The following is a 25,991-nucleotide window of genomic DNA, read 5'->3' as shown; positions in this document are numbered from 1 at the left end:
AGCAGGAGGAAACATAAACCCTCACATCCCTGGCCAACGTAGGCCACCAATATTTGGCACTAAGACAGTGCACTGTCCGGCCGATACCCGGATGTCCAGAGGAGGGTGACGTGTGAGCCCAATAGATCAATCGATCCCGACACTCGAGCGGAACATACTTCCGACCCTCCGGGCATTGTGGTGGACTAGGGTCGGTGCGTAATGCCCGCTCGAGCTCAGAATCGAGCTCCCACACCACCGGTGCCACTAGACACGACTCCGGCAGTATGGGAGTGGGCTCCACGGACCTCTCCTCCCCGTCATACCGCCGAGACAGTGCATCTGCCTTACCGTTTTGTGACCCAGGGATGTAGGTGATCTTAAAAGAGAAACGGGTCAAAAACATACTCCATCTAGCCTGTCGAGGGTTCAGCCTCCTCGCTGCCCGGATGTACTCCAGGTTACGGTGGTCCGTCAAAATGAGGAAAGGGTGTTGAGCCCCCTCAAGCCAGTGCCTCCACACCTTAAGGGCTTGGACCACAGCTAACAGCTCCCTGTCCCCTACGTCATAATTTCGCTCCGCCGGGCTGAGCTTCTTGGAATAGAAGGCAACGGGGCGGAGTTTAGGTGGCGCGCCTGACCGTTGGGACAGCACGGCGCCAATACCGGCTTCAGACGCGTCCACCTCTACCTGAAATGGTAAAGAGGGATCCGGATGCGCCAGCACCGGAGCCGAGGTGAACAGGTCCTTCAGCTTCTTAAAAGCCCTGTCCGCCTCGACTGACCACTGCAGACGCACCGGGCCCCCCTTTAAGAGAGACGTGATGGGAGCTGCCACCTGCCCAAAACCCCGGATAAACCTCCGGTAGTAATTCGCAAACCCCAAAAACTGCTGCACCTCTTTCACAGTGGTTGGTGTTTGCCAATTACTCACGGCTGACACTCGGTCTACCTCCATCTTCACCCCTGACGCAGACAACTGATACCCCAAGAAGGAAATCGACTCCTGGAAAAACAGACACTTCTCTGCCTTCACATACAGGTCGTGCTCCACCAGCCTCCGCAACACTCTGCGCACCAGGGCCACATGCTCGACACGGGTAGGTGAGTACACGAGGATGTCATCTATGTACACCACCACTCCCTGTCCCTGCATGTCCCTGAAGATCTCATCCACGAATGATTGGAAAACTGACGGAGCATTCATCAACCCGTATGGCATGACGAGATACTCGTAATGGCCCGAGGTGGTACTAAAGGCTGTTTTCCATTCATCATCCTTCCTGATGCGCACCAAGTTGTACGCGCTCCTGAGATCTAATTTCGTGAAGAAACGCGCCCCATGCAACGACTCAGTCATGGTCGCAATCAGCGGGAGTGGATAACTATACTTCACCGTAATCTGATTGAGACCACGGTAGTCGATGCACGGACGCAACCCCCCATCCTTCTTCTTCACGAAAAAGAAACTCGAGGACGCGGGGGAAGTGGACGGCCGTATGTATCCTTGTCTCAGTGATTCGTCTATGTAAACCTCCATAGCTTTCTTCTCCTCCTGAGACAGAGGATACACATGACTCCGTGGGAGCGCAGCTCCTGCCTGAAGGTCTATCGCACAATCCCCCTGCCTATGGGGTGGCAATCGCGTCGCCCTCGCCTTACTAAACGCGATAGCCAGATCCCCATACTCAGGTGGAATGTGCAATGCGGGCACCTGGTTTGGACTTTCCACCGAGGTAGCCCCTAAGGAAACGCCCAAACATCTACCCACACACTGAGCAGACCACTCCTTCAGAGCCCTCTCCTGCCACGAAATAACGGGGTTATGGGTACTTAACCAGGGCATGCCCAGCACCACCGGATACGCAGGAGAGTCAATCAGAAACAGTTGTATTATCTCCTGATGACTCCCCTGCGCACACATCCTAAGTGGCGCCGTGACCTCCCTGATTAAGCCCGTACCCAACGGACGACTATCTAGGGCGTGAACGGGAAAAGGAACTTCCACAGGGAGAAGGGGAAACCCTAACTCTAAACAAAACTTCTTATCAATGAAATTCCCAGCCGCGCCTGAATCTACCAGCGCCTTACACTGGGAATGAGGTGCCACCTGCGGAAAACACACAGGCATACAAAAATGGGCAACAGTGAGCTCTGGGTGAGTGGGGCGCCTACTCACCTGGAGGGAATCCCCAGTGCGGGACCTGTCGTCATCTCCCCGAGGAGGCCATCCCCAGCACCTAGCCGCGGTGTGTCCTCCCCGACCACAGTTGGTGCAGTGGATGGACCCCCCACTCTGCCGACTCCTCCTACCTCTAGCGCCAGCGCCCCCGAGCTCCATAGGACACGGCTCGGGTGCGCTGGAGGATGGAATGGACGGACCCCCCTCAGGACGTCCGCGGGTAGCCAATAGGTTATCCAACCTAATTGACATGTCGACCAGCTGGTCGAAAGTGAGACTGGCGTCCCGACAGGCCAGCTCCCGACGGACGTCCTCTCTGAGGCTACATCGGTAGAGATCGATGAGGGCCCGATCATTCCACCCTGCATCTGCCGCTAGAGTACGGAATTCGAGTGCGAATTCCTGGGCACTCCTCCTCCCCTGCCTAAGGAAGACCAGACGCTCCCCCGCCGCTTTCCCCTCCGGGGGATGGTCGAACACCGCCCTAAAGCGGCGGGAGAACTCGGTGTAGGTAATGGTCGTGGCGTCGATCTTCCTCCACTCCGCGTTGGCCCACTCCAACGCTTTACCGGCCAGGCAGGAGATTAGGGCGGACACGCTCTCATGCCCTGAAGGTGCCGGATGGACTGTGGCCAGGTACAGCTCGACCTGGAGCAAGAACCCCTGACACCCAGCCGCTGTCCCGTCGTAAGCCCTCGGGAGAGATAGACGGACTCCTCGATGTTCCGGTGCTGGAACGGGCGGGCTGGCCGATGGTGCTGGCTGGGCGGGCGGTGGTGGAGGCGAACCCCAGCCTCGGAGTGTGGAAATAACCTCCTGCAGGGCGTTCCCCATCTGCAGGAGTTGCTCCTGCTGATCCCGAACCTGGGCTTCCAGTCTTGTCTGGGCTGCTTCTGCTCCTGCTGATTCCATGGGTGGTGTGTGATTCTGTCAGGGCGTGTGTAGGTGTGGTGTAGGAAATCAGATGCAGGACGCAGACGGTAGGTTCCAAAAGCTGTATTCCGACCCAAACACAGGCAACAGGGCAACAAAGCCCAACAGCTAAACTACGCCCAAGGCGTGTAGGCAAAATGCGCACAAACAGGTGCGACAAAATATGTAGTGCACGAAACAAGTGCAAACGAGCTCCAGCGCAGTGGAGAGAAATATGCTCAACCGAGCAAACACAACACTGACGAAAACAATCACACACAACACAAGACAAACACAACGAGAAACTTATAGGACACTAATCACGTAAAACAGAAACAGGTGTGACACAAACAGACAAAAGCAAACGAACATGAAAACATAAATCGGTGGCAGCTAGAATTCCGGAGACGACGAACGCCGAAGCCTGCCCGAACAAGGGAGAGAGGCAGCCTCGGCCGAAACCGTGACAGGTCTGAGTTCGGTTCGCTTGAATTCCGCGGTCCGGTTCCCTTTTTTAGGGCAATGTGAACACAAAGCTCCCCAGGTTCGCTTGTCATTATTCCTGCACAACACACTAGACTACTGCAACACCATTTCCCCTGCCATAACCCCTCACATTGGTGCCACAAAAGAGAGAAGATGATGATGTGCAGGTTCGCAGAACCGGTTTTTGGATTTTAATTAGCGATTGTCAAGGACGCACAGAAATTCCAAAATGGATTGAGTTTTTAGTTCAGATTATTTGTTTGCAATATGTGATCTATAGGCTAAGAGAGCTCCATAAGCTGTTTATCAATTGTGGGGCTTGAATAGTGTGAGAAGACAATATATTTGGTGAGAATCACACATAGGGTACACAATCTATTCTAGATATTAATGGGGCAGTAGCCTACCTTGGGTGTACAATTTTCAATTACAGCATTATTTATTCTGCAGTTATTCTATTGCTATTTATTCTGTTACCAATCAAATGTACATGTAAATAGTAGCTTCTGATTGCAATTATTATGTCTCATATTTATAACTAAATGCAATCTATTAGCTTCCAAAATGTAAGTAGGTAATAAATATCATATTAACAACTACAAACATTTCTCATTGCAGGAAATTAGCTGTAAAACTGCTCATCTTCCTCTCCGCCCCATGGCAAAATGTGTAGAATTGCAGCAAACTAGCTTTAAAACAGCAACATTTTCTCTACACATCATGGCAAAATGTGTAGAATTGCACAAAATGTACTCTAAAACTTTTAAATGTTCTCTGCGGTGAGTTCAGATTTTTTGTGTTCCCCATCCCCATCAAAGTTGCTCAACCCTGCTCTATTCAAAACATAATAGTTTTTTATTTCTTAATCAGCTTTAGGTTTGCAGTTCAGGGTTTTATTGGAAAGGGTTCGGGAATTGGTAATGTCAGTGTTTTAAAATCATAATATTCACTCACAGCAACAGTCATCTTTACTGTGTTGCACTGTGACATTGAGAATAGACAATTATTTATCCAAACTCATTAAAATATATGAAGTCGGGTCTAACACTAATAAGGGATAGCCAATTAACAGTACCTTGTAAGTCTTCAATTCAATCCAGCTTGAAGGCAGCAGGGAGGAGACCACAATTAGCCCACATTAACATTGCAGACTTTTATCCAACCTGCCTTGGATCCTGATTAGTGTATTTAAATAGCTTGTTCTCCAAAATTATGATATTACCTGTACTTATATATTGCCTTGGAAGAAATAAAAAAGTCCGTAAGAAATTACAATCCACCAGACCATGGGTCAAAAACATCCATGTATGGCGGCAGGTAGCCTAGCGGTTAAGAGCGTTGGGTCAGTCAGTCCCCGAAAGATCACTGGCTCGAATCCCTGAGCTGACTAGGTGAACAATCTGTTGATGTGCCATTGAGTAAAGCACTTAACCATTATTGCTCCTGTAAGTTGCTCTGGATAAGAGCGTCTGCTAAATGACCAAAATGTATGTCAGATACATGAAAGACATGCAGTTTGTTTATATTGTATATCAGGAATGGGCAACTTTGCTGGGGGTGGGAGCCACAAAAAAACTCATAACCCCCCCCCCCCACACACACACACACCTTTCGCAGAAAACAATTTTATGTCCCACTCGTGACAGTGAAGAGAAAATAAATACATTTTAGAGTTATTTTCCTGCAATTCTGCACATTTTGCCATTGGGCGCAGAAAACATTTTGCCGTTTTAAAGCAAGTTTGCTGCAATTCTACATATTTTGCCATGGGGAGGAGAGAAGATTTTGCAATTTTATAACTCATTTCATGTAATTCTACACATTTTGCCATAGGGTGGAGGCAAATGTTTGCAGCTTTTAATATGATAACTGATGATCGATCAATGGGCCCCACCCCAGTCGGTAATTCGACCATGCTTACTACAAGTTTAGATAGCTGTCCGCCACACTAACTTACCAATTAAATTTTTTTTTGCTGACATTGGCTAATTGTGAGTGCTGATGCACAACCAAATTTCGAAATTGAACCTTGTGTATTCTATTATTCTAACTCTCAACAGTAAGTTGAGACACCGACTGAGTTCAAAAAAAAATATATATATTTTTTTTTTGGGGGGGGGGGGGGGGGGGGGGGTGGGGGGGGGGGGGGGGGGGGTTCCGCGGGCCTACAAAATGGGGCCTAAAACACTACTGCATTATCAATCTAATCTTCCCTTCTTCTTCAAGTTCAATCTAGGACTACAAAACATGGTTTGAGACCTTGATATGTAGGCTATTAGTGGTATATGCAGTGTCATTACATAATATTATTAGTACTATTATCATTACATAAGTGTGTTTTCTCCATCTGTAGCTCTTTCAGTTGTTTGGTGCGATGAAAGAATTATGCTTTGGTTTTTGCTATTTCCTTTCAATTCCTGTCAGACAACCAGGTGAAGGGAGTTCCTAATAATCAATGACTATAGTTGATCAATCAAGGACAAGGGAGGAGAGAAAACCTGCAGGCACTTGGCCCTCCAGGAATTGAGTTTGACACCCCTGCAACATGATGTATGGGGCAGCTGTGGGGCCTCATCGAAGTGTTGCACACAGCTGGTAGGGCTTGGGACTGTGTGTAGACCCCATCTTAAAGTCCAGGCTGGGTTCCACCCCTGGAGGACAGGAGAAGGTGAACCTCTGCAGCAGGGAGGTGAAGAACAGGAAAAGTTCCATCTTGGCCAGCTGCTCCCCAGGACACACCCTCTTACCTGGGGAGAGAACCAACACAGAACACCTTTTCTAACTCACACTGTAAAGTATAGAACAGTAACTATGCTAGCACCAACATACTCTAGCTATATAGGCAAGTCAATGATTAAACTTTAAGTCAATGATTCAACTTCAGTTAAACCAAGTAAAGTATTACTATGTAAGGAAGATTAGTTGTGCATGCGCAATTTCCGATAGGGTAGCAATCATTTGGCACCAATCTGGGGTCAAATGACATGGAAGCGATGTAGTACCGTATTACCTAAAGATAATGGAAGGATAAATGTAGCACAGTATTACCTAAAGAGAATGGAAGGAATGCATCTCTCTTCCTGAACTTGCCCTCCTGATCCAGGAAGTGGGCAGGGTTGAAGGTGTGAGGGGTCTCCCACTGAGACTCATCAAACAGGACAGACTGGAGGGTACCAAGCACAATGGTGTTCTGAGGGGACAACAGAACAGACATGATCTCATCAACTCACTGTATTATTTATTAGATACAACTAGTACACAATGTACACAGTGTACACAGTGTTATGGCAACAAAGCTTTATGTATAGTTGAAATAAGTAAGGGATAAACGCAGACATTCTGTATATTACCTTGGAAATAATGGACAACACTGCAGAGTCACTTTGCGGTGTTCATTTTCCCAAGGTAATGTACAGAACGGAGGTGTTTATCCCACTTATACCACAGTTGCCAAAGAAAACAATACTCAAGCACAAATGTACCGGTATGTGTAGGCGCATATTGCGTCATGATTTCAAAGTGTCCTGAAATATTTTCCAACTGTCCCGATATCTTTTCCAACTGTCCCAATATCTTTTCCAACTGTCCCAATATCTTTTTTCCAACTGTCCCATTATCTGATTTTAATGCCCATTCTAGAATGCCCTTCTAGCCAATCAGAAACAAGTATTCAACAACACTGTGGTATCTCATTTTCGAACGTTGCTATGGGCACAGTCAAACAACGGAAGTGATGGAATCGACTTCTTCTTTACTTCCCTACTGCAGCGCTCTGGTGGCAAACTTGCCAGAGTAAATTATTTAAGTCCATTTATAGAGTATAAAAGTCATGTAAACAAGTGTAAGTGTATAAGTGTAATTACATTTTTTATTTAATTCAAGTTCGCTAACATTAGCTAGACCTACTAGTAGGCTAGGTCTGTTGTGATAGTAATATTAGTTGTGTTATGGTGGAGTTAAGGCCCAGGCCATCCACCAAGCCAATAACTATAGCCTAACGATAAATGTAATGATAAACTATAGGCTACATAACTATAAAACATTGTTGAGCATCCACACTAGAGGAAAGTTTATAGTTTATCGTTCTACAGTCCTAAAATCCTTTGGGTCTTCTTTTTCACTGTGATCATCTCTGTATGTCCTGTGCAACTATTTGCAATGCATCCGCGCAACAATATTATCATAACCTGCCAAAATGATCACACCAATCGCAGTGGAGGCTGCTGAGGGGAGGACAGCTCATAATAATGGCTGGAACGGCACAAATGGAAGGGCATCAAACCATGTGTTTGATGTATTTGATACCATTCCGCTAACTCCACTCCAGCCATTACCATGTGCTCGTCCTCCCCAATTAGGGTGCCACCAACCTCCTGTGCACCTTCTCTCCTCACCAACCTCCTGTGCACTTTCTCTCCTCAACTTTCCCCGACATGCATTTTCTATGCTGTAGGCCTGTTTTACCATCAGGAATTAGCAAGAGCAAGCCTGCTTCTTTCCCCGAATAGGCTATTAGGCCTAGTATAAATAAATGTCCTATCGCTTTTGTAGCCTATAGCTTTTCCTGGGATTTCACGAGAAGAGGAATGGCCTATTTCGGAGAGGCTTGTGTAGCCTATAGCCTGTTGTGCAAGGGAACCGCTGAGAGGCTAGTGATGTGTAGCCAAAGTAAGAAGCTAAATATTTGCTAGATATTAGGCCATCCATTAGCTAAATATTAGGGCTATAAGCTAAATATTTATCTGTCAAAGTTCAAGAAGAATAAGTTAACAGATTATCAAATGGCAGATCTGTAGTGCATTCCTCCAGGATGCGCTCTGTGGCCCCCAGGCACGCAAAGCTCCACTATTGATTAGGCCTACGTTTTTAGACAAGAAAAGTATTATATAATGGGCTACAACAAAACAGTGCAATGAGGAATTAGTTATTGTTATCAAGTGAATACGCAATTATTGTCCATAGGCTGTAAACTGCAGTGATGTAGGCTAATTTGAATAACCGCTCACATGTCCTGTTTTGTTTCATGCTGAAATAACTGCATAGGCCAACAGCCTGGGCCTGATTATGCAACCATTTGGATCCGTTTAAGTCTGTTCTAGACAGTTTAGACGGCCCAGAAAGGTACATTAGCAGGACACTCATATGGTGTAGGCCTATTTTGTCAGGATGTAACCCGGTGTTAAGATAGGCCTACTATTGGAAAATATGGGCTTCTCCTTTCCTAGCCTATTTTACATTCAGCAAGCAAGAGCAAGCGTGCATCTCTGCGTAATTGCGCAACAGAACAATGAAGACAGACAGGCTTGAGATGTAGCCTATATCCTAAATTAGAAGAGTAGGCTATGCATATTAGCCCATAATTCATAAACTCAGTGTCAGGCTTAATACTGCAGTGACTATGTCCAGTCAATTTACACAGCGAAATAATAAAAAGTTGATCAGAAAACGAAACAATAGGTAGCCTACACTATGTGTGCTCCCGATGCAGCCCAGAGTGCGCTCCTTCCCAGTCCCTTGGTAGGCAGCTCAAAAAGCTACCATATTGTTTCAGTTTTTTGGGGACAAGAAATGTATCCTAACTAGGCTACAACAACACAATGTAATGAAGAATGTTATTATTGTTTTCAAGTGAGTACAAAACTCTCCCTTACTAAAAAAGATTGCAGTTAGAGTGCAGTATAACTGCAGTATGCTGAAAATACTGTGTCCAAAATAACACTGTTTTATTTACTGCAGTAATGCAGTTACAGCGCAGTATAACAGCAGTTCAACTGCAGTACACTGCAGTTCATATGCAATTACTGCGTCCAAAATACAACAGTTTCAAAACTGCTATCTTTTTTTGTAAGGTCTAGGCATTAAACTGCAGCGAATAGCCTATGTCAATTGAATAGCCGCTCAAAAGCCTGGCGTTTTGAATCTATATTTAGAAATAAGTGCATCTAGGTTGCCTGATTGGAACAACCATTTGGATCAGTTATGGGTTTTTTCTCTGCAGTTTAGCCTACAAGGTCCAGGCACACTAGCAGGACAGTAATATAGTGTATTTTGTCATGATGTATCAGCTAACAGAAACATGCTAATGCAGGGATTTCTATGACAATGCGTGGGGGAAGTTGTATTCATAGTTTCCGCGTTTGGCTTCCATGTTTTAAAAGCGTTTGAAAATTAGGTGGATAACTAAGGCATAAATGCCGATGTTCTGTACATTACCTTCGAAATAATGGATGACCCAGCTGAGTTCATTTTTCCAAGGTAATGTACAGAACAAAGGTGTTTATCCCGCTTATACCACAGTTGCCAAATAAAAAAATATGAAAGTACACATTTACTGGTAGAAATACTTTTACATTTTTATATTTCTTTATATTTTTATATGTAAATTCATACTTTCTCATCTGTTGGTTACTAGAGACACGACCAGTCGTTCATTCAATTAGTTTGAAATTTACAGACGCGACCCTGTCGTTCGTTCTTATGGGGGAGGTGTTGCTGTATATAGTCAGAGCCATGTCCCTGTAATGCTTAGAGAAGATCTTATGTCAAGTGTTATTGAAGTGTGAAAAAAAATGACAAAAAGAAATGTTGTGGCTGCAGGTTCACCTGACCCATCTAAAGCCTTTTCTTTTGGGGTGTTGCTATAGGCCACCAAGTGCTAACGGTCAGTATATAAATAATATGTATGAAATGCTTGCTAGTGTATGTGATGTAAACAGAGAGGTCTACTTTCTTGGGGACCTGAATATTGATTGGTTTTCATCAAGCTGTCCGCTCAAGAGGAAGCTTGTCACTGTAACCAGTGCCTGTAATCTGGTTCAGGTTATTAATCAACTGACCAGGGTGTTTACAAACACTACAGGAACAAGATCATCCATATGTATTGATCACATTTTTACTAATACTGTAGAACTTTGTTCTAAAGCTGTATCCGTACCCATTGGATGCAGTGATCACAATATAGTGGCTATATCCAGGAAAGCCAAAGTTCCAAAAGCTGGACCTAAAATAGTGTATAAGAGATCATCCAAAAGATTTTGCTGTGACTCATATGTGGATGATGTAAAAAATATTTGTGTATAAGATTTTGCTGTGACTATTAGGTGGGTGATGTTAAAAATATTTGTTGGTCTGATGTGATTAATAAGGAGCATCCAGATGCTGCACTTGATGAATTTATGAAATTGCTTCTTCCAATTATTGATAAGCATGCGCCTGTTAAGAAACTGACTGTTAGAACTGTTAAGGCTCCATGGATTGATGAGGAATTGAAAAACTGTATGGTTGAAAGAAATGGGGCAAAAGGAGTGGTTAATAAGTCTGGCTGCACATCTGACTGACTGACTTACTGCAAATTGAGAAATGATGTGACTAAACTCAACAAGAAGAAGAAGAAACTGTATAATGAATCCAAGATCAATGATATAAAGAATGATGGGACTTTGGAGTATTTTAAATTAAATTATGGGCAAAAAGACAAATTCAACTCCATCTTTCATCAAATCAGATGGCTTATTCATCACAAAACCATTTGATGTTCCCAATTATTTTAATGATTACTTCATTGGCAAAGTGGGCAAAATTAGGCAGGAAATGACAGCAATGAACAGTGAGCCATCGTACTCATGCATAAAAAAACAAATAATGAAAGAAAAGCATTGCAACTTTGATTTTTGTAAAGTTAGTGTGGGATAGGTGGAAAAGTGATTGTTATCAATCAATAATGACAAACCTCCTGGCATTGATAACTTAGAAGGAGAGCTACTGAGGATGGTAGCTGACTCTATGGCCACTCCTATCTGTCATACAGTATCTTTAATCTGAGTCTAGAGGAAAGTCTTTGTCCTTCCTGAAGGGAAGCCAAAGTCATTCCAAGAGTGGTAAAGCGGCCTTTACTGGTTCTAACAGCAAACCTATCAGCTTGCTGCCAGCTCTTAGTAAACTGTTGGAAAAAATTGTGTTTGACCAAATACAATGCTATTTCTCTGTAAACAAATTAACAACAGACTTTCAGCATGCTTATAGAGAAGGGCACTCAACATGTACTGCACTGACAGAAATGACTGATGATTGGTTGAAAGAAATTGATAATAAGAAGAAGTGTGTCCATGTACAGTGCCTTGCAAAAGTATTCATCCCCCTTGGCATTTTTTCCTATTTTGTTGCATTATAACCTGTAATTTAAATGTTTTTTGGGGGGATTTCATGTAAATGGACATACACAAAATAGTCCAAATTGGTGAAGTGAAATGAAAAATATTACTTCTTTCAAAAAATTCAAAAAAAGTAATAATGGAAAAGTGGTGCGTGCATATACAGTGGGGAGAACAAGTATTTGATACACTGCCGGTTTTGCAGGTTTTCCTACTTATAAAGCATGTAGAGGTCTGTAATTTTTATCATAGGTACACTTCAACTGTGAGAGACGGAATCTAAAACAAAAATCCAGAAAATCACATTGTATGATTTTTAAGTAATTAATTTGCATTTTATTGCATGACATAAGTATTTGATCACCTACCAACCAGTAAGAATTCCGGCTCTCACAGACCTGTTCGTTTTTCTTTAAGAAGCCCACCTGTTCTCCACTCATTACCTGTATTAACTGCACCTGTTTGAACTCGTTACCTGTATAAAAGACACCTGTCCACACACTCAATCAAACAGACTCCAACCTCTCCACAATGGCCAAGACCAGAGAGCTGTGTAAGGACATCAAGGATAAAATTGTAGACCTGCACAAGGCTGGGATGGGCTACAGGACAATAGGCAAGCAGCTTGGTGAGAAGGCAACAACTGTTGGCGCAATTATTAGAAAATGGAAGAAGTTCAAGATGACGGTCAATCACCCTCGGTCTGGGGCTCCATGCAAGATCTCACCTCGTGGGGCATCAATGATCATGAGGAAGGTGAGGGATCAGCCCAGAACTACACGGCAGGACCTGGTCAATGACCTGAAGAGAGCTGGGACCACAGCCTCAAAGAAAACCATTAGTAACACACTAAGCCGTCATGGATTATAATCCTGCAGCGCACGCAAGGTCCCCCTGCTCAAGCCAGCGCATGTCCAGGCCCGTCTGAAGTTTGCCAATGACCATCTGGATGATCCAGAGGAGGAATGGGAGAAGGTCATGTGGTCTGATGAGACAAAAATAGAGCTTTTTGGTCTAAACTCCACTCGCCGTGTTTGGAGGAAGAAGAAGGATGAGTACAACCCCAAGAACACCATCCCAACCGTGAAGCATGGAGGTGGAAACATCATTCTTTGGGGATGCTTTTCTGCAAAGGGGACAGGACAACTGCACCGGATTGAGGGGAGGATGGATGGGGCCATGTATCGCGAGATCTTGGCCAACAACCTCCTTCCCTCAGTAAGAGCATTGAAGATGGGTCGTGGCTGGGTCTTCCAGCATGACAACGACCCGAAACACACAGCCAGGGCAACTAAGGAGTGGCTCCGTAAGAAGCATCTCAAGGTCCTGGAGTGGCCTAGCCAGTCTCCAGACGTAAACCCAATAGAAAATCTTTGGAGGGAGCTGAAAGTCCGTATTGCCCAGCGACAGCCCCGAAACCTGAAGGATCTGGAGAAGGTCTGTATGGAGGAGTGGGCCAAAATCCCTGCTGCAGTGTGTGCAAACCTGGTCAAGACCTACAGGAAACGTATGATCTTTGTAATTGCAAACAAAGGTTTCTGTACCAAATATTAAGTTCTGCTTTTCTGATGTATCAAATACTTATGTCATGCAATAAAATGCAAATTAATCACTTAAAAATCATACAATGTGATTTTCTGGATTTTTGTTTTAGATTCCGTCTCTCACAGTTGAAGTGTACCTATGATAAAAATTACAGACCTCAACATGATTTGTAAGTAGGAAAACCTGCAAAATCGGCAGTGTATCAAATACTTGTTCTCCCCACTGTATATTTTTACCCTTTGCTATGAAGCCCCTAAATAAGATCTGGTGCAACCAATTACCTTCAGAAGTCACATAATTAGTTAAATAAAGTCCACCTGTGTGCAATCTAAGTGTCACATGATCTCAGTATATATACACCTGTTCTGAAAGGCCCCCGAGTCTGCAACACCACTAAGCAAGGGGCACCACCAAGCAAGCAGCACCATGAAGACCAAGGAGCTCTCCAAACAGGTCAGGGACAAAGTTGTGGAGAAGTACAGATCAGGGTTGGGTTATAAAAAAATATCAGAAACTTCGAACATCCCACGGAGCACCATTAAATCCATTATTAAAAAATGGAAAGAATACGGCACCACAACAAACCTGTCAAGAGAGGGCCGCCCACCAAAACTCATGGACCAGGCAAGGAGGGCATTAATCAGAGAGGCAACAAAGAGACCAAAGATAACCCTGAAGGAGCTGCAAAGCTCCACAGTGGAGATTGGAGTATCTGTCCATAGGACCACTTTAAGCCGTACACTCCACAGAGCTGGGCTTTACGGAAGAGTGGCGAGAAAAAAGCCATTGCTTAAAGATGAAATAAGCAAACACATTTGGTGTTCGCCAAAAGGCATGTGGGAGACTCCCCAAACATATGGAAGAAGGTACTCTGGTCAGATGAGACTAAAATTGAGCTTTTTGGCCATCAAGGAAAATGAGTGTGGTAAAAGACCAAGTCCATATTATGGCAAGAACAGCTCAAATAAGCAAAGAGAAACAACAGTCCATCATTACTTTAAGACACGAAGGTCAGTCAATACGGAAAATGTCAAGAACTTTGAAAGTTTCTTCAAGTGCAGTCACAAAAACCATCAAGCGCTATGATGAAACTGGGTCTCATGAGGACCGCCACAGGAATGGAAGACCCAGAGTTACCTCTGCTGCAGAGGATAAGTTCATTAGAGTTAACTGCCTCAGAAATTGCAGCCCAAATAAATGCTTCACAAAGTTAAAGTAACAGACACATCTCAACATCAACTGTTCAGAGGAGACTGTGTGAATCAGGCCTTCATGGTCGAATTGCTGCAAAGAAACCACTACTAAAGGACACCAATAAGAAGAAGAGGCTTGCTTGGGATAAGAAACACGAGCAATGGACATTAGACCGATGGAAATGTGTCCTTTGGTCTGGAGTCCAAATTTGAGATTTTTGGGGCCAAACGCTGTGGCTTTGTTAGACGCGTTGTGGGTGAACGGATGATCTCCGCATGTGTATTTCCCTCCGTAAAGCATGTTATGTTGTGGGGGTGCTTTGCTGGTGACACTGTCTGTGATTTATTTAGAATTCAAGGCACACTTAATCAGGATGGCTACCACAGCATTCTGCAGTGATACGCCATCCCATCTGGTTTGGGCTTAGTGGGACTATCATTGTTTTTCAACAGGACAATGACCCAACACACCTCCAGGCGGTGTAATGGCTATTTTACCAAGAAGGAGATTGATGGAGTGCTGCATCAGATTGCCTGGCCTCCAAAATTCCCCGACCTCAACCCAACTGAGATGGTTTGGGATGAGTCGGACTGCAGAGTGAAGGAGAAGCAGCCAACAAGTGCTCAGAATATGTGGGAACTCCTTCAAGACTGTTGGAAAAGCATTCCAGGTGAAGCTGGTTGAGAGAATGCTAAGAGTGTGCAAAGCTGTCATCAAGGCAAAGGGTGGCTATTTGAATGATATAAAATATATTTTCATTTGTTTAACACTTTTTTGGTTACTACATGATTCCATATGTGTTATTTCATAGTTTTGATGTCTTCACTATTATTCTAAAATTGAGAAAATAGTAAAAATAAAGAAAAACCCTGGAATGAGTAGGTGTGTCCAAACTTTTCACTGGTACTGTACGTTTTACGGACACAGTATGTTTTACATTAGTTATCTTGTTGCTATTAGTTGTTATTAGTCCCATCCTTCAGTTCCATTCAACCCCTCCCATCTGTCTCTTAACACCATCCATATTGGATTACTATTTGCCATATATTTTTCAACTGTGCTGTGATGTTTCACACATTTTCTGAACCTTTCTATTCTCATTGTTTCTTCAGATTGTAAATTGAAAATAAACATTTTTGCTAAAAGTATTATTATATTATTGATCAATTGACTATGACTATGCCAGTAGTGCTATTTGCAGGGTTAGCTCCAGGTAAATATTGCAATTATTCAGCCATTCCTGGACCTGTGACCAAAAACAAGCTACATATGGAAAGTACCAAAACAAATGATCTAATGATTCTGTCTCTTCGCAGCAAAATCTGCAGAGCTGGGAAGGTTGCATCCCCAAAATACAGTGAGGGAAAAAAGTATTTGATCCCCTGCTGATTTTGTACGTTTGCCCACTGACAAAGAAATGATCAGTCTATAATTTTAATGGTAGGTTTATTTGAACCGTGAGAGACAGAATAACAACAAAAAAATCCAGAAAAAAGCATGTCAAAAATGTTATAAATTGATTTGCATTTTAATGAGGGAAAAAAGTATTTGACCCCTCTGCAAAACATGACTTAGTACTTGGTGGCAAAACCCTTGTTGGCAATCACAGAGGTCAGACGTTTCTTGTAGTTGGCCACCAGGTTTGCACACATCTCAGGGGGGATTTTGTTCCACTCCTCTTTGCAGATCTTCGCCAAGTCATTAAGGTTTCGAGGCTGACGTTTGGCAACTCGAACCTTCAGCTCCCTCCACAGATTTTCTATGGGATTAAGGTCTGGAGACTGGCTAGGCCACTCCAGGACCTTAATGTTCTCCTTCTTGAGCCACTCCTTTGTTGCCTTGGCCGTGTGTTTTGGGTCATTGTCATGCTGGAATACCCATCCACGACCCATTTTCAATGCCCTGGCTGAGGGAAGGAGGTTCTCACCCAAGATTTGACGGTACATGGCCCCGTCCATCGTCCCTTTGATGCGGTGAAGTTGTCCTGTCCCCTTAGCAGAAAAACACCCCCAAAGCATAATGTTTACACCTCCATGTTTGACGGTGGAGATGGTGTTCTTGGGGTCATAGGCAGCATTCCTCCTCCTCCAAACACGGCGAGTTGAGTTGATGCCAAAGAGCTCGATTTTGGTCTCATCTGACCACAACAATTTCACCCAGTTCTCCTCTGAATCATTCAGATGTTCATTGGCAAACTTCAGATGGGCATGTATATGTGCTTTCTTGAGCAGGGGGACCTTGCGGGCGCTGCATGATTTCAGTCCTTCACGGCGTAATGTGTTACCAATTGTTTTCTTTGTGACTATGGTCCCAGCTGCCTTGAGATCATTGACAAGATCCTCCCGTGTAGTTCTGGGCTGATTCCTCACCGTTCTCATGATCATTGCAACTCCACGAGGTGAGATCTTGCATGGAGCCCCAGGCCGAGGGAGATTGACAGGTCTTTTGTGTTTCTTCCATTTGCGAATAATCGCACCAACTGTTGTCAACTTCTCACCAAGCTGCTTGGCGATGGTCTTGTAGCCCATTCCAGCCTTGTGTAGGTCTACAATCTTGTCCCTGACATCCTTGGAGAGCTCTTTGGTCTTGGCCATGGTGGAGAGTTTGGAATCTGATTGATTGATTGCTTCTGTGGACAGGTGTCTTTTATACAGGTAACAAACTGAGATTAGGAGCACTCCCTTTAAGAGTGTGCGCCTAATCTCATTTCGTTACCTGTATAAAAGACACCTGGGAGCCAGAAAAATGGCTGATTGAGAGGGGGTCAAATACTTATTTCCCTCATTAAAATGCAAATCAATTGATAACATTTTTGACATGCGTTTTTCTGGATGTTTTTGTTGTTATTCTGTCTCTCACTGTTCAAATAAACCTACCATTAAAATTATAGACTGATCATTTCTTTGTCAGTGGGCAAACGTACAAAATCAGCAGGGGACCAAATACTTTTTTCCCTCACTGTAAATAATATTCTATTGGTTGCAAGAATTTGATTTAAAAAAAATTTGGAATCCGGCGTCGTTTTGCGTATCAGTTCATATGGAATCGGCACGTCAAACATTTCTTCCCAACTCTTTTTTAATCTATATGGCAAGGCTGTCAATTTTTTGGTGCATAAACGAAACTGGTATACTTTTTATTTATCACAATTTTCTTTAACCAATTATGGTTTTTAATGCAGGGCCGACAGACAAGTTCCTTACTTTTTCCCTCTTCCACTTTCCTCTTCCATTTTTGCGTTAATGCTGCAATTAGTTGGTTGTAATTTTGGGTAGAGCAGACATTGCCATATGTTTTTGTTAGCTGCATGTGCGACATAACTCCACCAGTCCTGCCTATGATATAATTTACAAAGATTACACCTTTTTTTTCTTCTAAAAAAATAGTGGTTTTTTATCAAATAGTAAATTTGAGTTTAACCACAGTATTTGTTGTATTATTTGTTCAGTCGTTTCTGGTGGATAAAATTTAAATTGCAATCAACTTTCTATGGCTTGTTTTAGAAATAGTGATATTTGGGAGATTATTTCCTTTTCAAATAACTGAAAGTGAGAGGTTGTAATCTGAATAAAGGGAAAAAGGCCATTCTTGAACATAGGGTGAGACATTATTACTAATTTGCTAGAGAACCTGTTCGGATTTAAGTATAACTTTTGTATGACTGAACCCTCTAGTGAGAGGTCTAATTTTTTAATATTTAATAATTTCTGCCCTCCGAATTCATATTCATTATATAAATAGACCCGTTTCATTTTGTCTGGCTTGCCGTTCCAAATAAAATTGAATATTTTTTTCTAATATAATTTTAAAAACTGTTCGCTAGCTGTAGGCAAGACCATAAGCAAATGGGTAAACTGGTATATTACTAAACAGTTAATCAGTGTGATTTTTCTACAAATAGACAGGTATTTACCCTTCCATGGTAGCAAGATCTTTTTGCTATGTCACGATCGTCTGAAGGAGCGGACCAATGCGCAGCGTTGCGAGTGAACATGATGACTTTATTAATTAAAGCAACCACGAAGAAAACAACAAATGACGATACGTGAAGTTCAAAATACTGAAACACACTAACAGCAACACAGAAACAATAACCCACAAAACAAAGGAGAAAACACACAGAATATATATGGCTCCCAATCAGAGATAACGAGCCGACAGCTGACACTCGTTACCTCCGATTGGGAGTCATAGACCAATCACCATAGACACAAACAAAATGAAACTCACCCATCCCCAACACCACCAAATGAAATACACCCAAACACATGAAAATGAACAACCCTGGCTCAATTATAAAGTCCATAGAGCCAGAGTGTCACAGTACCCCCCCCTAAAGGTGCGAACTCCGGGCGCACCAACATCAGGACTAGGGGAGGGTCTGGGTGGGCGTCTGTCCACGGTGGCGGCTCTGGCCCCGGTCGTGATCCCCACCCCACCACAGTCACAACCTGCTTCGGTAGCCTCCTCCCAATGACCACCCTCCAACTAACCCCACCTGGACTAAGGGGCAACACCGGACTAAGGGGCAGCATCGGCCTAAGGGGCAGCACCGGGATAAGGGGCAGCACCGGGATAAGGAGCAGCACCGGGACAAGGGGCAGCACCGGACTAAGGGGCAGCACCGGACTAAGGGGCAGCACCGGACTACGGGGCAGCACCGGGCTAAGGGACAGTACCTGACTAAGGGGCAGCACAAGACTAAGGGGCAGTACCAGGCTGAATGGCGGATCCCGGCTGGACGGCTCTGGCGGATCCCGGCTGGACGGCTCTGGCGGATCCCGGCTGGACGGCTCTGGCGGATCCCGGCTGGACGGCTCTGGCGGATCCCGGCTGGACGGCTCTGGCGGATCCCGGCTGGACGGCTCTGGCGGATCCCGGCTGGACGGCTCTGGCGGATCCTTGCTGGACGGCTCTGGCGGATCCTGGCTGGACGGCTCTGGCGGATCCTGGCTGGACGGCTCTGGCGGATCCTGGCTGGACGGCTCTGGCGGATCCTGGCTGGACGGCTCTGGCGGATCCTGGCTGGACGGCTCTGGCGGATCCTGGCGGGACGGCTCTGGCGGATCCAGGCGGGACGGCTCTGGCGGATCCTGGCGGGACGGCTCTGGCGGATCCTGGCTGGACGGCTCTGGCGGATCCTGGCTGGACGGCTCTGGCGGATCCTGGCTGGACGGCTCTGGCGGATCCTGGCTGGACGGCTCTGGCTGCTCATGGCTGGCTGACGGATCTGGCTGCTCATGGCTGGCTGACGGATCTGGCTGCTCATGGCTGGCTGACGGATCTGGCTGCTCATGGCTGGCTGACGGATCTGGCTGCTCATGGCTGGCTGACGGATCTGGCTGCTCATGGCTGGCTGACGGATCTGGCTGCTCATGGCGGGCTGACGGATCTGGCTGCTCATGGCGGGCTGACGGATCTGGCTGCTCATGGCTGGCTGACGGATCTGGCTGCTCATGGCTGGCTGACGGATCTGGCTGCTCATGGCTGGCTGACGGATCTGGCTGCTCATGGCTGGCTGACGGATCTGGCTGCTCATGGCTGGCTGACGGATCTGGCTGCTCATGGCTGGCTGACGGATCTGGCTGCTCCTGGCTGGCTGACGGATCTGGCTGCTCCTGGCTGGCTGACGGATCTGGCTGCTCATGGCTGGCTGACGGATCTGGCTGCTCATGGCTGGCTGACGGATCTGGCTGCTCATGGCTGGCTGACGGATCTGGCTGCTCATGGCTGGCTGACGGATCTGGCTGCTCATGGCTGGCTGACGGATCTGGCTGCTCATGGCTGGCTGACGGATCTGGCTGCTCATGGCTGGCTGACGGATCTGGCTGCTCATGGCGGGCTGACGGATCTGGCTGCTCATGGCTGGCTGACGGATCTGGCTGCTCATGGCTGGCTGACGGATCTGGCTGCTCATGGCTGGCTGACGGATCTGGCTGCTCATGGCTGGCTGACGGGTCTGGCTGCTCATGGCTGGCTGACGGGTCTGGCTGCTCATGGCTGGCTGACGGATCTGGCTGCTCATGGCTGGCTGACGGATCTGGCTGCTCATGGCTGGCTGACGGATCTGGCTGCTCATGGCTGGCTGATGGTGCTGGCTGGGAGGCTGGCGGTGGAGGCGGACCCCAGCCTCGGATTGCAGTCATCACCTCCAGCAGGGCGGCTCCCATCTGCAGGAGCTGCTCTTTCTGGTCCCGAACCTGAGCTTCCAGTCTAGTATGGGCTGCGTCGGCTCCTGCTGATTCCATAGCAGGTGTATGATTCTGTCTGGCGGCAGGCTCTAGCGGCTCCTGTCTGGCGGAAGGCTCTAGCGGCTCCGATCTGGCGGACGGCTCTGAAGGCTCATGGCAGACGGACGGCTTTGCAGGCTCAGTACAGACGGGCGGCTTATGCAGCGCTTGGCAGACGGGCAGTTCAGACGCCCTAGGGCAGACGGCAGACTCTGGCCGGCTGGCGACGCACATCGTGGACCTGGTGCGTGGAGTAGGAACAGGCCGGTCCATACCGGGAACACACACCAATGGCCTTAACTGCGGATCAGGAACGGGCCGGACCGGACTGGTAACACACTTCAGTCTCTCATGCCGTGCCACAACAACTTCCCTCCTTCCACTCGCCAATGGCTCCCGTACTCCGTTAGCCTTCTCTCCTTTTCTCCCTGTGGCAGCCTCCTGCTGCCCAGCTGCCCAAGCCATGTGCCCCCCCCAAAAAAATTCTTGGGGTTGCCTCTCTTCCACGGGCTTCCAGCCTTGCCTTCGCGCTGCCTCCTCGTACCACCTCCTCTCGGCTTTGGCTGCCTCCAGCTCTTCACGAGGGAGGCGATATTCTCCCGGTTGTGCCCAAGGATCCTTTCCGTCCAATAACTCTTCCCATGTCCAGACCCTCGGCTCCTGGACACGCTTGTTACGCTGCTTGGTCCTTTTGTGGTGGGTTATTCTGTCCACGATCGTCTGAAGGAGCGGACCAATGCGCAGCGTTGCGAGTGAACATGATGACTTTATTAATTAAAGCAACCACGAAGAAAACAACAAATGACGATACGTGAAGTTCAAAATACTGAAACACACTAACAGCAACACAGAAACAATAACCCACAAAACAAAGGAGAAAACACACAGAATATATATGGCTCCCAATCAGAGATAACGAGCCGACAGCTGACACTCGTTACCTCCGATTGGGAGTCATAGACCAATCACCATAGACACAAACAAAATGAAACTCACCCATCCCCAACACCACCAAATGAAATACACCCAAACACATGAAAATGAACAACCCTGGCTCAATTATAAAGTCCATAGAGCCAGAGTGTCACATGCTAACTTTTTATAAAAATGTATTGGAATGAGATCATTTCTTTCGGGATATGTATACCGAATATACACATAGGTGTTCCTTTTTGTCCAGGTGGGAAAGGGCAGTGTGGAGTGTGATTGAGATTGAGTCATCAGTGGATCTGTTGGGGCAGTATGCACATTGGAGTGGGTCTAGGGTATCCGGGAAGATGCTGTTGATGTGAGCCATGACTAGCCTTTCAAAGTCAACTTCTCAATCCCATGCCGTGGCAGCCCAAATACTAAACCAAGAAGATGGAATGAACTCCTATTTTGAGAACTAGGATCCTGAGGTCTTTGAGGAACCTGAACTATCACCTGTGGAGTTTGCATGACTAGGTGCAGTTCCAAAGACCCCACTACAAATGGTTTTACAACAACAGACAACAAAGCCATAAAAAACATTCAAGTCAAAAGACTCTGTGAAGGTTTACTATCGGAAGGAAAACTCCGTTACGGATACACGCTGGATATTGTTATATTTACCATTGCATTCGGACCGAAAGCAGAGCTCGCTTGGAAGGACTTGAGACTCCTAGAATTCACTAGCAGTGAGTAACCAATGTGAATGAATGAGCGGTCCTTGTTGTTGCACCATATTCCTGGATCTCATTGAATGTTTTTGCCGTTTAGGAACTTCGAATGTGGACTGTATGCGTCCGAAACGACCCCGCTTTAGGCTTGGGCAGTGGCTATGGTCAATTGGTAAGGAAGCCACTACATTCAAGTCAAAAGACTCCGTGAAGGATTACTATCAGAAGGAAAGCTCAGGTACCGACACAAGCTGGATATTGTAATATTTAACATTGCATTCGAACCACAACGACAGCTCGCTTGGAAGGACTTGAACTCCTAGAATTCGCTAGCCGTGAGTAACCACTGCGAATGAATGAGCTGCCCTGTTCAATGCAATCGTTTCATCAAGCATATTATGGAAGCGCAAATGTGCTTATAATTGGAATGTTTGATAAACTTGGGAATGGAATTCAAAACACAGCGCTGTGAAAACTATAAAGAAGTTTGAGTTTGGGCAACACTGAGATCCTATGCACAATGTAGCCTAATCAAATGTATAATATTAGGCCTAACGTAGAAATACAATGCATCAATGGAACTATACTAAAGGATCTAAAGATTGTATTACCTTTATTTTACTAGGCAAGTCAGTTAAGAACAAATTCTTATTTACAATGACGGCCTCAACCGGCCAAACCCGGATGACTCTGGGCCAATTGTGCGCCGCCCTATGGGACTCCCAATCAAGGCCAGTTGTGATTTAGCCTGGAATCGAACCAGGGGGTCTGTAGTGACGCCTCAAGAACTGAGATGCAGTGCCTTAGACCGCTGCGCCACTCGGGAGCACTGTGTGTTTAAATGTAATTAAAGGGGACAAAACCTATAATGGGAAAAAAACATTCAATGAGATCCAGGGATATGGCCTGCTGGCTCCCCTTCCTCTGCGGAAGCATAGTTCCCGCTCAGCCCAGTCAAAACTGTTCGCTGCTCTGGCACCCCAATGGTGGAACAAGCTCCCTCACGACGCCAGGACAGCGGAGTCACTCACCACCTTCCGGAGACATTTGAAACCCCACCTCTTTAAGGAATACCTGGGATAGGATAAAGTAATCCTTCTACCCCCCCCCCCCCAAAAAATAAATAAAAAATAAAAATAAAATAATTGGAAAGTGGTTATCCCACTGGCTATAGGGTGAATGCACCAATTTGTAAGTCGCTCTGGATAAGAGCGTCTGCTAAATGACGTAAATGTGCCCTTGAGCAAGGCACTTAACCCTAATTGCTCCTGTAAGTCGCTCTGGATAAGAGCGTCTGCTAAATTACTAAAATGTAAATGTAAATGATATGGTGCAACAACAAGGTTTATTCTTCTCATATCTAACAAACAACGATTCTCCAATCAACTTAAAGCATCGATTATTTGACATGAAAAATACATAGTATGGCCTGTCTGTATGGTCAAAAGACTATACCGCTCCCGCTTCTAGCTAGGACTCCCTTGCCCAACTTCCTGCCTTTATCCTATTACCAACACACTTACCACAGTACAATGAATGGGCAAGAGGGGGAGCCAAAAACTAAGTTAAACTAATGAAAAAGGAATATCTCAATCAGGTAAATAAATCATAAAGGTACGTACCTAATATTTCATCATATACATTCATATTTCATATATTTACACACACGTACATGGAGCTCTGTATGTTCTGTATGTCCAAATCGGCTCTAACATATCGGCCCCTAATTGTTAACTGCACTGAATGCATAACAATGACTTAATATTCAAAAATAGAGCCAACACACAAAACATACTATACCAGAGCAGTATTACGGTTCATAGCTATATACAAATATACAAGGTCCCATATAGGACAAGAGTCCATTGATCTCAGTCCCAAAAAATGTCAAGTTTGACGTCCAGAAATGTACAAGTACGACATCCAAGAATCAGAGGTGCACGTGATTCAAAGATGGAGCACTGTTTGTGTGTGTGTGTGTGTGTATCTCAGTCAGCCGCCTCCAGCAGCAGGCAGAATTTATTGATAGGTCTCTGTAAGATGTTGGTCTTGGTCTTAACCATGACGCTCCGGACAAGACCTTTGGCCCCTGGCAAAGCCTCCACCACACGCCCCATTAGCCAAGAGTTCCTTGGGGCTGTGTCATCGACGAAGACAACAAGGTCACCAGGACTGAAGTTTCTCTTAGTTTTGTTCCACTTGTTCCGCTCCTGCATAAGTGGAAGATACTCCCTTATCCATCTCTTCCAGAAGAGGTCAGTGATATATTGTACTTGCTTCCATCTCCTTCGTGAGTATAGTTCTCCTCTCTAGAATAGTCCTGGTGGCAGGACTGGCTTTGCTTTCAGATGAAGCAGATGGTTCGGAGTTAGGGGTTATAGATCATTAGGGTCGTTCTTACAGTTGTGATTGGTCTGTCGTTCATGATCGCCTCAATTTCACACAAGGCTGTCTGCAAAGCCTCATCATCCAGTACTTGCTCTTTAAGGACTGAATAGAGGATATTTTTCACAAGTCGGATCAACCTCTTCCATACTCCCCCATGGTGGGCTCCAGAGGAAGGGTTGAATGACCATGTCACTCCTTCCTTCAGTAATGCATGTTGAATCTTGTTGTGATCCAGCTCATTCAGAGCTTCTCCTAGCTCTCTGTGTGTTCCAACAAAGTTGGTGCCATTGTCTGTTTCTGATACTTGTTACTAGGCCCCTTCGATAGATGAACCTGCGCAGGGCATTGATGCACGAATCAGTATCCAGATAACTAGCAACATCTAGATGGACAGCTCGACTCACAAGGCAAGTAAAGATCACACCATACCACTTCACATGAACGCGGCCTCACTTCACCTCTATGGGGCCGAAGTAATCTATGCCCACATGGGTGAAAGGCGGCAAATCAGGTGACACCCGATGTTGTGGAAGGTCGGCCATCTTCTGTTCTCCAGCTCTAGTTTGCATCTGCCTGCAGAAGACACAGCTCTTAAGGATCTTCCTTGCTAAGGAGTTGGCACAGGGTATCCAATATCGCTGGCGAAGTCTGGAAAGCATGTGACCTCTCTCAGAGTGGCCAACCTTCTCATGGATGTAGAGTAAGATCAGTCTGGAGATGTGGGAGTCTTTGGGCAGGATCATAGGATTCTTTAGTTCTGTAGGCATAGCAGCTTTGCTTAACCTTCCTCCCACTCTCAGAATGCCATTGTCAACAATTGGATCAAGCTTAAAGATTGAGCCGCTTCCCTTGGCACATTGTCTTCCTTTCACAATGAGTGCAATTTCTTGTTTAAAGTGCTGTCTTTGCTCAAATCGAATGTGTCCCGATCGTCTACCAGAGAGGAGGACCAAGGCGCAGCGTTGAGGGTGAACATATTTATTAGAGAATGATCACACGATCAAAACAACAGACGATAACGTGATGTCTATGGTTTAACACAAACCAAATAAGAACAAGAAACCACAAATAATGAATGCCTAACGGCTACCTAAGTATGACTCCCAATCAGAGACAACGAGCTACAGCCGTCTCTGATTGGGAGCCACCCTGGCCAACATAGATATACAACAACTAGAACATAAACAAATGAAAACTCACACCCTGGCTCAACATACTAGAGTCCCCAGAGCCAGGGCGTGACAGTACCCCCCCTAAAGGCGCGGACTCCGACCGCGCCAACCAA

At 45.7% G+C, this 25,991-nt stretch overlaps 1 protein-coding gene across 1 annotated transcript in view; it reads right to left on the bottom strand.

Moving 5' to 3' along the window:
- Positions 1-5,699: 5,699 nt before the first annotated feature.
- Positions 5,700-25,991, bottom strand: part of LOC311131586 (cytochrome P450 2J4-like) — a 55,010-nt gene continuing 34,718 nt past the window's right edge. The window contains exons 8-9 of the mRNA XM_084164653.1: positions 6,608-6,749; positions 5,700-6,306 (exon numbers count right to left, since the gene is read on the bottom strand). Of these exons, the coding sequence (XP_084020779.1) occupies positions 6,131-6,306; positions 6,608-6,749 (318 nt within the window). The 3' untranslated portion in view covers positions 5,700-6,130. The remainder of the gene's footprint in view (positions 6,307-6,607; positions 6,750-25,991) is intronic.

The sequence above is a fragment of the Coregonus lavaretus genome, assembly GCF_964263955.1.
Source record: "Coregonus lavaretus genome assembly, chromosome: 6".
NCBI lineage: Eukaryota > Metazoa > Chordata > Actinopteri > Salmoniformes > Salmonidae > Coregonus > Coregonus lavaretus.
This window is presented reverse-complemented; position numbering and strand designations above follow the sequence as displayed.